This window comes from Tinamus guttatus, unplaced genomic scaffold (assembly GCF_059628265.1).
Source record: "Tinamus guttatus ecotype Peru unplaced genomic scaffold, ASM5962826v1 Tinamus_guttatus_pri_ptg000383l, whole genome shotgun sequence".
In the NCBI taxonomy this organism is placed as follows: domain Eukaryota; kingdom Metazoa; phylum Chordata; class Aves; order Tinamiformes; family Tinamidae; genus Tinamus; species Tinamus guttatus.
The window spans coordinates 3,824,028-3,836,781 of record NW_028288917.1 but is presented as its reverse complement, the minus strand read 5'-3'; the positions used below and the strand labels follow the sequence as shown (position 1 = coordinate 3,836,781).

General features: G+C 36.8%; 1 protein-coding gene across 1 annotated transcript in view; it reads right to left on the bottom strand.

Annotated features, from left to right (window-relative positions):
• MYOM2 (myomesin 2) overlaps positions 1–12,754 on the bottom strand; it is a 67,114-nt gene that overhangs the window by 31,940 nt on the left and 22,420 nt on the right. The window contains exons 13-17 of the mRNA XM_010225447.2: positions 10,853–10,980; positions 7,640–7,823; positions 4,753–4,927; positions 3,267–3,388; positions 791–978 (exon numbers count right to left, since the gene is read on the bottom strand). Coding sequence (XP_010223749.2) covers positions 791–978; positions 3,267–3,388; positions 4,753–4,927; positions 7,640–7,823; positions 10,853–10,980 — 797 coding nt within the window. The remainder of the gene's footprint in view (positions 1–790; positions 979–3,266; positions 3,389–4,752; positions 4,928–7,639; positions 7,824–10,852; positions 10,981–12,754) is intronic.

The window sequence follows — 12,754 nt, the reverse complement described above, 5'->3', positions numbered from 1 at the left end:
ATCCACTTCAGCATCAAATCTATGCTGACGATCTATTTCTGCCCTGAGGTCTATAGGAAGCTTGCTGGCTTGCAGGGATAATTTTAAAAAGTAGTTGGGAATAAATGCCTGATTATTTACCTTAATTTCACAAGCATTGTATTAACTAGTAGATTGCAGTAGCCTGTCTTCCCTAGACTTTCTTCATCACGCATTTCCTCTATTAAGATATATTGAATGCGTTATAGGAGCAAACAGAAATAATTTATTTCAAAAACAAAACCTCAGTTATCTGTTACTTTGGAGCACTCCTTGGAAACGAGGAGATGATTCGTAACTCCTCTTTCTAGCAGAAGGTGGATGTTAAGATAAAGAACTACGCCACTTCCATTTGTTCTCAGCTTCTCTCTGTTTTATTTTCAGTCTCCAGATGTACAGACAGCATAGTCCTCTGTCCTGTTAAATGCTTCTATCTTTTTTTATGCATGTTATTACCCTGGATATATATATAGACAGAGAAGTCAGTAATGAACACGGTTTATGACGCATTTTACAGCTCATCTTGTCCTGAGCAAGAAAAGTGCTTCAGGAGTTTTTAGTTGGAAGTTTCCTCACGTAAATGACCATGTTTATCTTAGAATTTAATAGCAAAGGATGGCACTGGTTCATTGTATCTCCACCTCAGTTCTTAGGCTTGTTGCACTCCAAAATACACTGTGTGGAGTGAAGCAGGGAAAGTTTAGTACTATCTCTGCAAGAAAGTACAATTCTGCCAAAAGTAATGACATAATAAGAACTAAAAAGCACTAACCGTATAAATTGTCCGGTGAATAAGGGAAGAGTTGACTTCATGCCAGTTTTTATGGTTAGCTTCCCTTTTATCAATATAATAACCAAGAATTGGTGAACCTCCACTGAACCTTGGCGCTTTCCAGCCAAGCGTCATTGAATGACCATCACAGTTAAGAAGGGTGATGCCATGAGGATGTGATGGACAAGCTAGAAGGAAATAAGCATGCTGAGAGTTATTAAGGAATCTAAAACACTGCAGTGCAGAAGCTTAGTTTTTCTGTACTATCTTTGTTTTCTGCAAGGAACTACTCTCAGCTACAGCTCAATAAAAAAGCAGTTGTAAAGTTGCTAATCAAAATTATTTTTATCTACAATAAAAGGCATGGAAGTTTCCTTATGAAGGACCTGCCTCATGAAATATCTGCCTCAGAGTTGTCCTCTGAGAAAGGGCAGACTAAAATCTTTAGTAAGGAAATGGTAGTGTCAGTGAAAATGTCTCCAGATCAAATATTATGCTACAAGATTTCAGAAGAATCAGAAGACATTTTCCTGCTAAGAGCCAAATAAGCTGACCAAACACTTTTGGAATGGATTAAGACTCAAAAAAAATGGATTATGAGTTCAAATGAAATGAAGTCATATGACTGTCTCACCTATGGTCTCCATGCTTTGGATGGCCATGGTGAGACAGCCACCATGTGACTTTCTATACGTTTTTATAAGCATCTATATATGTATATATGCTATGTCTACTTTGGATTTAAAGTGCTGTCTGCCCTGTAAGGAAAAGAAAATGGTTAAGCTTGAACAAGCCTACACTATGTGGAAGCAGGAAAGACATTTCTCCCATGAATTTTCCTAGAGGTATGGCAGACCTATGGCAGACCAGGAATGTCACTCAGGCAGCTTCCTAGAAATTTAAAGAACTATTTCCTGATTTTTTTTTTCGCACATCTCCTATCAGCAAATACGTCTTCTAGTCTAAAAAGGACTATTCTGGTTTTTCTTTTCCCCTTTGCACAAGAAAGGTCACCTGAAGACACTTCTCCTGGCCCCTGTCATGCTGCAGTCAATACGAGCTAGGCTTCTGATCCTCAAGCTCATCCAGTCTTTCCAGCTGAATTACCAGTATTTCTTGAGAGAATCTGATTTATCTCATTTAGAAGAGAATATGTTAGCCAGGGCCTTAATGCAATTCCTGAACTTACAGCTGTGCTAGTGATCAGCATGAAAACAGATAGTAATCAGCAGAAATGGGCTTTTTGTTCTTTTTCTCAAATGTGGTGAGATATTCAGACTAGTTCTGACTTAATAAAAAAAGACCTTTGCAATTACTATCACTTCTTGATAAATAATAATGATCCTAGTGAACTCCTGTACATGCCTTTAAAATAATACTGAAAAAGATTCTGTCTGTATAGATGTGACTCACCAGTAAATAGTCCTACTAAATTCTTATTAAAGCTATTGAAATGGGTAAAAGCTATTCACGTGCCAAAGGTGCATGTAAGATCCGCCTGATGTGTGTTTGGTGATACACTCCATGCAGACCTCATTTTCAAAGACACACAGTGACAAAACAAGAAGTGCCACGAAATCTCAACGTGCAAGTGCCTATACAACCTAGAGGTGGCAGGTGTAAGACTGTTGTGTACCACCTACCCATATGAGACACACTTCCTCCTAAAACAATCAAAAAGAGCAGGTTTGTCAGTAACACTTCTTCCAAATTACAGAAAGTATCTTCTAATAGGCAGTCTGAATGGCCACTCTTTTACTTCTTGCAAGTGTGTGTGCTCCGCTCTAAGAGGAAGCCACTCAGGTGGGTGATTTTATTTTTGTTTTTGCTTTTTCCATTTTAAGTCAGCTGTTAATCAAAATTGACCTTCAAAGAACAAGTCTTTTCTGTGAATTTTATTCAAGTTTCAGGGCTCTGGAGGCAGTGTAGAAGTGAAAATCGGAAAAGAAACAGGCCTTGATAATCCAGCCCGGTGTATTTTATGGTCTAAATAATTATTTAGCCCTCCACGAGGTATGTATCATTCCTATTGTAACTCATGGGGTTGGCATACACAGAGGGTTGTTCCTACATTGAAAGATTGCCTGCAAGCAATAAGATACCTTGCAAAGTGTAACCAGAGGAGGTGGATTGCTCCTCAGCTTAGAGTAGCCAAGGAGACTTTTCTGTTTGGTCCAGCCAAAAAATAATAAACTCCATCAAGATTTATGGTTTCTTTGTTGTTGGGCTGAGGAGCAGAAGGCAGCCTGGCTATTATAGTGAATCTGATTCAATATTTCTAACAGACTGTATAAATAACTTTTTTTTTTCCTCACAATGACTTTTCTGCGGAGAACAGCAACCTGCCATACCATAAATGTACCAACAGACTGACTGTAAAATGTACTGTTACAGTAATGGAAACCAAAGGAGCAAATTGATGGAGCTCTGTAACTTATTAAAGAAACACAAGGTTGACTTGCACAAGCATACTTACTAAGGGCTGCCTGTACCACTATGGCCTCAGACTCCTGAGAGTTTTCACTGAATCCTACAGCATTCACAGCTTTTACACGGAAGATGTACTGCTCTCCAGTTTCCAAACCATGAACAACAAACCTGGGTTAAAAAACAGCATCACATATTAGTTTATATAATATGAGAAGCATTCCATGCTGTAAAAAGAAATCTTAGCTGCAATAAGCTCAGCTTCATGAGTGCTTCACACAAGAAAATATTTCCAAGAAAGAACCCTAATACCAAGAATGTAATACAGTAAAATTGAATGCGACACTGGAACACAGTAGCATTAAATAGCTAGTGCTGGTCTTCTGTGTAGAGTCAGGTAAAGGATGGCATATGCCTTCTGAACTTAGCATTGCAAAATTCTAATCTATTCTTGGCAGGGATTGTTTTTCACTATATTCATAGTAACTGCCAAGAAGAGCTCTCAAATTTCAGCTGAAGTTTTAGGCAATTATTGTAACAGATAGAATTGTCAAGACTGTCTTATTGTAGGCTGTGTTCACGCATGGAAAAAATGGTTTTTTTTCAATTATTTTTATGCTGTCCCACTTCCTTTGACCAAGAATTAATTTCTGCTCTTTCTTTGATCAGATTCCTTGATGGCTTGTTCAAAAGATTTCACTGAATACAGTCACTCAAAATTAATTAATAGCTGACAAAATACACTAAACACTATATACTTGCTATACCTATAAGAAATTTTAAATTAACACTATGTACTCATTATCTTCCCATAAGAAAAGATAAGTAACACATACAAACTTTGAATTTAGTGAGTAATTCCAATAAAAGTAGTCATATTTTTCATGAAGGAAAGTATTTGATAAATCAGGTTACAAAGCGATATTTTCTGGAGTAAGAAATCAGCAGAAATACATGCACTACCATGACAGGGGAGCTAGAGACAGGGTCTCTTCTTTACCTACAGGCTTGGCAGGCTGGGGAGCTCTGATATTTCTCATGAAACACATTTGGATTTTATATGCAGCAGTCTCATGAGCTATAGCACTTTCCCCATCACATTTATCGTAGAGACATGTGCCTTGATGGCCTGGATTAAGGTCTCCAGACAAAGACAGCCTGGAAAGCTTTGAGGTCCCCTTTCCTCCTATTCTTTCTCATGTGCATCAGGTCTTTTCACCCCAGATATAATCCAGGTGTTAAAAAAGGCATTAATTTTATGCTCGTTCAGGACCAAGCCATATAGATTCATGTCTCTGAAGCCTAATTTTATCATTCAAAAGCAGGGAATAGGAAAAGACACTTTTCTTTGGGGAAACAAAAATGGAAAAAGTCTGCCCTGCAACCTGAAAGGTTCAAGACTGAGAATCTGCATAGCATTTTTCCTGACACAAACATTCATCTTCCATGATGAAGCCATTGTTTACCATATAAATGGGCTTAAAATCATACTACAGCTTTCAAAAATTTTTGAAATACAGAAACATTATCAATACCTGTTGTATTTGATAGGTTTGTGGTTACTAGGTTCCCAGTGATTTGATCCCACCACCGAATAATCAATGTAGTAGCCATACAAATCCTCTTCATGCTTTGGCTTATCCCACTGAACTACAACTGATGTTTTTGTATTCCTTGTGGCCACTACCCGACCAGGTGGAGATGGGGCAACTACAAAACAGAAAGAAAATATCCACTATAATGAAATAAATAAAAATAAATTTGTTAGATGCAACATTATATGTTTTATCACATTTAATCACTATACCTATGACAACTTTTTTTACAATATTACAATATAATATGCATTTTAGTGTATTTATCTTGCTATAAATAATCCACTTCTATGAATATTTTTATTGTGTGTACATACTTACTTTTTCTACTGGTTTTCTTACAGTAAACTTACTCTAATCTGCTAGTCTCCATACTTTTCTGATTTTTATACTGGTTTCTGAGAAATTAGTTATAGGAAGACATATTTTCAAACACCAGTGCTGGTAAAATGTATGAGTATGAAAATATTTTCTCTGAAATCAAAATAACAGACTCATGTATGTCTCCTGTAGCACTACTCATCAGTATCAGTAAACTATTTAAGTGAAATTTCATGAGAGTTAAGAAATACTACCTTTCAGGCCGCTAATGACCAATCCAATCCAGGAATGGACATCTTTTCAGGAAAACTTTACGCATGTGTTTTAATGCTAAGTTCTTAGCTAAACTTAGCTAGGCGCATTTCATCCTGAATGTACATAAATAAAAACAGATACATCAAGATCTAAATGTGAACAAACTGATAATAAGGGCCACTTCAAACAGTATGTACACTATAGAATAATTTTTTGAGCTTTGTCTCAGTCTTTCTTGATATGTTAGGAGTGGCACGTATCAAAGGCATTTTAGTTTCCACAAATTTACACATATTTCACAGAACAACAGCTGAAGTAAGTATCTTGAAAAAAAAAAAAAACAACCAAACAACAAAAACAACAAAAGAAAAATCCAACATTTTCCCAGAGAGTTTCAGCCTTTTGGTCTCAAAAAATAACACTTACATGATATTGTAGTTTAGCCAGTAGGCTTGTAATATTGAGTGGATTGAGATTGTGATAAAAGTGCCTGAATGTAGGGACTCATATGTATTTACGTGTAAATTTACATTTAGAAGCACATGTTTTTAAGTTGCCGTTATATTCAAAGATGTAGTACTTGATTCAGTTACCCACACTAACACATTTAGTGACGTTTAAACACTCTAGTGCATGACAGACTTATTTCTGGGGCTGGCAGATATGCATCAGGAAATACAGGATGCTTGTATCCCTCTGAAAGCACCTCAAAAGGTATTAGATGTCTGGGTGGGTATCCAAACTAAGCCACTAACCAACAGTCAGTAAAGTACTGAGAATCTCACCCCATTGCACCCCAATGCAGACATTGCAGGGATGATCAGTCAAGTTATCCTTCAGGCTCCACTGACTCTGGTGGGAGCAGAGACACCTAGAGCACTTGTAGATGCCCATATGGAGACATCTAAATTTAGATGTCAGTCTCAAACCGAATCCTCTCTTAGCACTCAATTAAATTGCCTACACACATTGCCTATACTAAGTACTATTTTGGGTGTACTAGAATACCACATCCATCCTCTCGCTGATGCTTAAGAAAGAAAGAAACCCTCCCACAACTCTTGTATTGTGTTTGCCCGCCCTATGGAGTTGTCTCAGATACCACAGGAATGTCAAGCAGCACTATGCGCAGGCAACTAAGCAAAGCCATGTGCAACCCTGATGTATGTCAGTGCAGGTAGTTAGCTCTGCCTACAAAAGTACTGCAGTTTCTCTTTAAAATATGACTTTGTGCTTTCTGTCTCCCACTATTGCTATGATTTACTAAGAACGTCTTCTGCTACCCCCTAAGGGGTAGCTTATTTTCTGTATTAAGCTAAGTAAAATAAATACAGTATGTTTCTTCCCTACTTTGGGGAATGTTGGACAGTTTAAATAATTTATATGTATTAATGAAGTATCAAATCAAGATTACATAAAAGCACAAGATGTTTTTATTTCATCTTGTGTAGTCTCAAATCATGCAAGGTGCTGGGTTGCATATTTTAAATTGTTGTAAATATGATAATCTACATTTTCAACGTTTAGTGCTTTATGGATTATCAGATCTTGTGGTCATTTTTCATACTTCTAGTAAGTGTACTAGTAATATATGAGCTCTAAAGGTGACAGCTGTCAATAGGCGGTACTGTTTATCTGTGACCTCTACTTAGCTGCAAGATAAAATCATATATTTGAGCAATAAGATGAGTAATTGTTCCCTAAATTGTTGCCTGTATGTTTAAATGTGGCCTCAGGATAAACTCCTCACATTTGGAAGGTTGGCACTGAATATGTAGATATAACTTCCCTTAGCACTGAAATCTAGTCATCTACATACCACAGGAATTCCGCGCCAGCAGTAATTCACAACTTAGGTTACTCTGCAAGGAAAGGTTCCTCATCTAATTGAAACTATAGGGAATTAGGAAACATATAATTACCCAAGTCAGACAATATAATTATCTGAGCTAGCAATTAACCAGTATTATCCTACTTTTTTCTGACGTCATACTCATAGAGCACTCTGAAGAATGACTAACTAAAATTAACTTTGTAACAATTATTGGTTTCAACAATGTGATGCACAATCACTAGGAAAATTTCTCAACGTTTCCAAAATTTAACATTCGGGGCTTTTTGGAATACGAATTCAATTACGATTATTATGACTATTTTCATAATAATATAGTTGTGATAAGATTTGTTTATTTGCCTTTTTTCTTAAATATCAGTGGTATTTAATATTGATGGTATACAATTAATGTCTTACCAACAGTATCTTGTGGTTGAATGGGTTCTGTGATTTCAGATGGATCGCTGAGTCCATGCTTGTTTGCTGACAAGACTCGGAAAACATATGGTTTTCCTTCTGCAAGGTCAAACACAGCATAGCGAGGAGATTTTACAGCAACCTGTGCATTGACTCTTTGCCAGCTTCCACTGCCAACCATGGACTACAGAAAACAAACAAAAAAAAAAAAAAGAGAGAGAGAGAGAGGGAGAAAGAAGGAAAGAAAAATATGGATCATTTTGTCACTTTGGAACTGTCAAAAAAAAAAATCCCATATTGCCTCTTGTCTTGAATTTCTTTGAAAAATAAAGGAGAAGGACCATTCACAGATGCCTTGCTTTAACATATGCAAATCTGCATTACTTGTGCATTCAACTAGTCTGCAGAATATGTCTCAGTACATCAATGTCTCCCTGTCTGTCTAAACACCAATATCTGCCCTCTGGTCCACACAGCTAGCCTTCAGTTAGGGCCTTGACTGTCACCTCTGATTGCCCCCAAGAGAAGTACTCTCATGTCCTGTAAAAATGACTTGAACACCCAAAGGTTAGTTCTAAAGCAAGCAAGCCCTAATCCAGATTCTGTGGAAAGGTGGTGAGATGGAAGTTTCTTTACTCACTACCATATGTTATGTACTTTGCTGACTAAAGTCATGCCCGGAAGAATGAAGCAATTACTTTAGAATATTTCCAGCATATCAGCTGAGCTAATTATTACCATACCTCCATATGGAGAAGTGCCAGCAAACCAGCATTCTCAGAGACATCTGCTGTCCAGTAGCATCCCCAAATAAACTCTTGACCCGAAACAAAAATAAGCCTGTATCAGTGATTTTCATAAAACTAAAGTGTCCAGTAAGCAGCCTAAATAAAATTGCCTTTGGACACAATAAGTTGCATTAAAATTATTTTTTCATATAACTATGGGATAGTCTGCGAACAAAACCTGTTAGACTACAAACTCATTAGGGAGGAATAGGTTTCATGGGTGCTTAGAAAACACTCTGTGTGCTATAACAGATAAATAATAAAAAGGCAAACAGCAAAGCCCCTCCCTTCAAAAGAAATGTAATTTCCTTCATTAATAAAAAGATGAAAAATATGAAGAGATCATTTTGCCATACATCTTACATTCTCGCATGAAAAACATTAATTGTTGTGTGGAGGCAAGAATCAACATGTTTTATTCTGTAGTTTGATTTAATTTGTTCTGTCATTAAGGGAGCATTATTTTACAGAATGGAGAACTAACCTCCATTTTGTGCTTCTTGAAGCCTTTCAAATTCTATTTTATTCTTAAGGACTGAGACTTCTTTATGAAAAGTAAATTAATTTATTATGCATTCCTAACTTAACAGATGTCTGTGCAAACCAAAGAACAAATATTCAACTATGAACTGAATAGGCTATATATATACATAACAGCTAGTTATATGACAAAGGATTTTAGAATCAGATTTTAATTAGTATAATAAAACTTTTTTTTAATAATAGTCTTTTAATTCTCAGTCTCCCTCAGTAAGTCTGAGATTTAATTAAGACTCACTTGTTTCTCATTCCCACTGCTCTGTGCTATTTGTGCTGCTATGTAGAGTTATTTCTGATGCATATTTAGAATTAAATTCAACTAACCAAGTGTGGGCATCCACTCAATAGAAATCTGAATCTGAGCTTTCTTCTAGACTATTTCTGTATGTTATTGAAGCAATTAAGTACTTTCAGACACATCCTGTTCTACAGTGGTCATCTAATACATGATTTTTCAATTATGATAAAAAGTTCTATTTCTCCTTTTGCATTACAGGAATGTCTAGGCAACTACCTCATATGCACACCTATAAATTTTAGACAACTAAAATGAAGTTAAAACCCACACTCAGCATCAGGGTGTGATCCAAAACATGTTCCTGATTAGGGTTATTTTCTACTTACATTTGTCCTATTCTAGAAAGCTGAACCAACAACCACATCTTCTCTGTTCATTGATGGATAAACACAGGAAAGGAGCTGGTTCAAAATCTTTAACTAGCACACTTGCAATCCATAGACAAGACAGCATGTATATAGCAGGGAATAGGGATCAAGGAAAAGATCAATGACAAAATACTGTGATATATATTGCTGTCCTATTTCTATAGACATTTTCATTACTTTTCTTATATGGGAGAGGCAGAGTGGGAGAAATCTCGAACATGTTTGCGGAAAAAGAGAAAGAGAATGCAGAAGCGAGGTCTGCAAGTAGAGGGGTAATATGAATTATTAGCCTGGAAACGAGCTTTGGAGGAATGTGTTAGACAGGGGTGCAGAGAGAAAAATTGCATGGTAAGGACCTGAGGAAATTTTGTTGCAATATTCAAGATGCAGACTGAGTATTTGACAGTTTTATGGATGGTTCTGGTGTTTGTGGATTGTTGTGATGGAGCATATGCTGCAGATGCAGTGCTTTATTATTGATAAAGACTAAGTATATCTTGGCATGCAAGAGTTTTAGAGGTCAGGGATGAGGTCCAATTTACCTACTGAAGTGATGGGGAAACTTTGTAGTAAAGAGGAAAGAGGAAAGATTAAGACCCCAGGCTGTATCCAACACACCGAATATAGACACCTGGCTTAGAGGTGGATGCATCTAAATCTTTGTAGCCCCAGGTTGGGAAAGAACAAATCTAAGCTCCCTGTCAAGTGAAGGGGTAGAGAAAGGCAGCCATGAAGACTGGGGAGCAGTGAATCTACCTCTCCCTGTTGACTTCACAGGGATTGAGATGAAAATGCCAGGAAAATGTGGAAAGCGAGGTGGGGATCACATGAGGAGTCACTATTTAGGCCCTGCTCTGCTGTAGGGCCCCTATATTCTTTGTTTTAATAAGGACAGATTGCAACTGTCAGTCTTAGAGGGGAGAAGTCAAGGGTACTTCTTTTCTACTAATCAACTACCTCATATACAAAGTTTTGCTCTCGTTTAGACAGCAACAAGCAAATAGCACAGGGTATCCATTTCAATGGACCTTGAATTTCAATACTCATTAAAGCATGCAATACATTTGACTGTCCGTGCCTTATCCAACATCTCATCGCCAAGTCCTGCAAGCCTCAGAGAGTGTTAGTTTTATTGTTCACCCTTTAGTTCTGAAAATGAGTTGAATAAAATTGCATGTGGTAACGAAACGCCTTGCAGTTCAGTGCCACTGTACGGTACCTTCTCAATGAAATACGTCAGTGGCTCCCTGCCACGGGGAACAGGTGGATCCCAGCTGAGTACAACATATGTTTTGCTGATTTCTGAGGCATGTACATTGGTGGGAGGGCCTGGAATCTGAATATCGCCTGGAAGAGTAATAAACCTAGTGAGTGTTAAACAGCAGATTAATCCCCAGGTCAGCATTTGTGCTGCAGCTCATCTTTCTAAACTCCCACCCTGCAGCATGTTTCTCAGCTATTAAGGGCTACAGTATCAGCTGTACTGTTCATTTCTCGCTTCAGTTCCATTTTGGGGAATGAAATATCCATGTTAAAAGTTAGTTATTTACTTTTTCAAAGTTAAATATTCCCCTGAAAAGCTGTGCATTTGTCACACATGCATTTTCTTTGATCACATTTGAATTACTTTAATCTGCTGTGCAAAATGCCTTGGAAAAAACTACTCACTCTATGCAAATAAGAGTTATTTTTGATCAAAGACAGAAGTCCAAAGGATTATTATGAGAAATTACTCTAGAAGAAGATAACTGGGAGGGAGGTATAAACTCAAGGAGAAAAGCAGCTTAAAAGAAAGTGGAAAGTGGAAAAAGAAACAGAGCATATTAACAGTGTCTCTACTAATGTGATGGTATTACTAGCTGGATAATCTAGAGCACCTCTAAGGCCTCTGGATCAGAGATGTTTTAATAGATCATCGGTCCTTTGGTGACTATCTATCTCAACTGAGCAGTCTGACTGACCACCAGCTCCCAGCTCTCACCGCTGCATTACCAGGACTGGGGTAGTCAGACCAGCACTTTCCCGCCACAGCACTGTAAATGAGCTTGTTTCCCTCCCTCCAAGGATTATGGTAGTGTAAAATAGCCAGAGACAAGAGGAAACTTCACACCTATGAAGGACAGTTTCATTCATATCTACACAGATCTGAAGAAGCTTCCTCTTCTCTAACAGATGAGACAAAGCAATTCAGCAGATACCTGTAAATATTCTAATTTTGTGGTTTGCAACAGAGTGCTTTTTAAAGCAAATTTGGACTTATCCAATCAAAACATATTTTCTCTCAATATATTTTGAGAAAAATATATCAGCTGAATTTAAGAAATTGTTAAAGTACAGTGAAGAAAATATTTGTAAGCTATAAAAATAATATTTTTCAGCATGATGCATACAATCAAAAGACTTTTGATTGGTTTCACATAGGAAACCTCTACTTTTTTTTTCACACAAACGTTCTTGAAAATCCGAGGATGATATAATTTGTAATGATATAACAGTACAGTCTGCTTTTTCAGAATGGAAGGTCATCTGGCAATGAAAATGAAATCCATTTTTTTATCTATAAAATTACTTTTCCAAAAATGGTTTCCAACTTTGCACATCAAAGGAATGATATATATAAAAATAGTAGTATTTATATAACCATATTATTTGATTAAATATATACAAATCATCACATCAGAAATCATTATTTCTATGCATATATGAGTATAATATATAATATACAACATATAATTTATAATATTATTTGTATTTATACTAATTTGACTGTTTAACCACTCTGATCATTCTCAGGCAATCCTGAGAGCAGGATTGCCTTTCCTTTCAAGCCAGGTAGGTAAGACAAGGATGTACCTGATCTTCTTGAGTGTGTGAGAAGAACCGTATGTATTCATTTAGGATACCATTGTCAAACTACAGAAAATTCATTTGTGGGGAAGGAGTCATTTAGTGTTTCTGAGCTTGATTCCTTTAATTATACCTATTCTCACAGTAATTTCCTTTTATTAGGTTATCAATGGAGTTACGGCTATATAAGCTTTGTGGAAGATAGCAGACAGAATATCCATATCCATAGTGGGCCATGATGTTCACATTTTTGATAGTTTAAGTGAAAAAATCA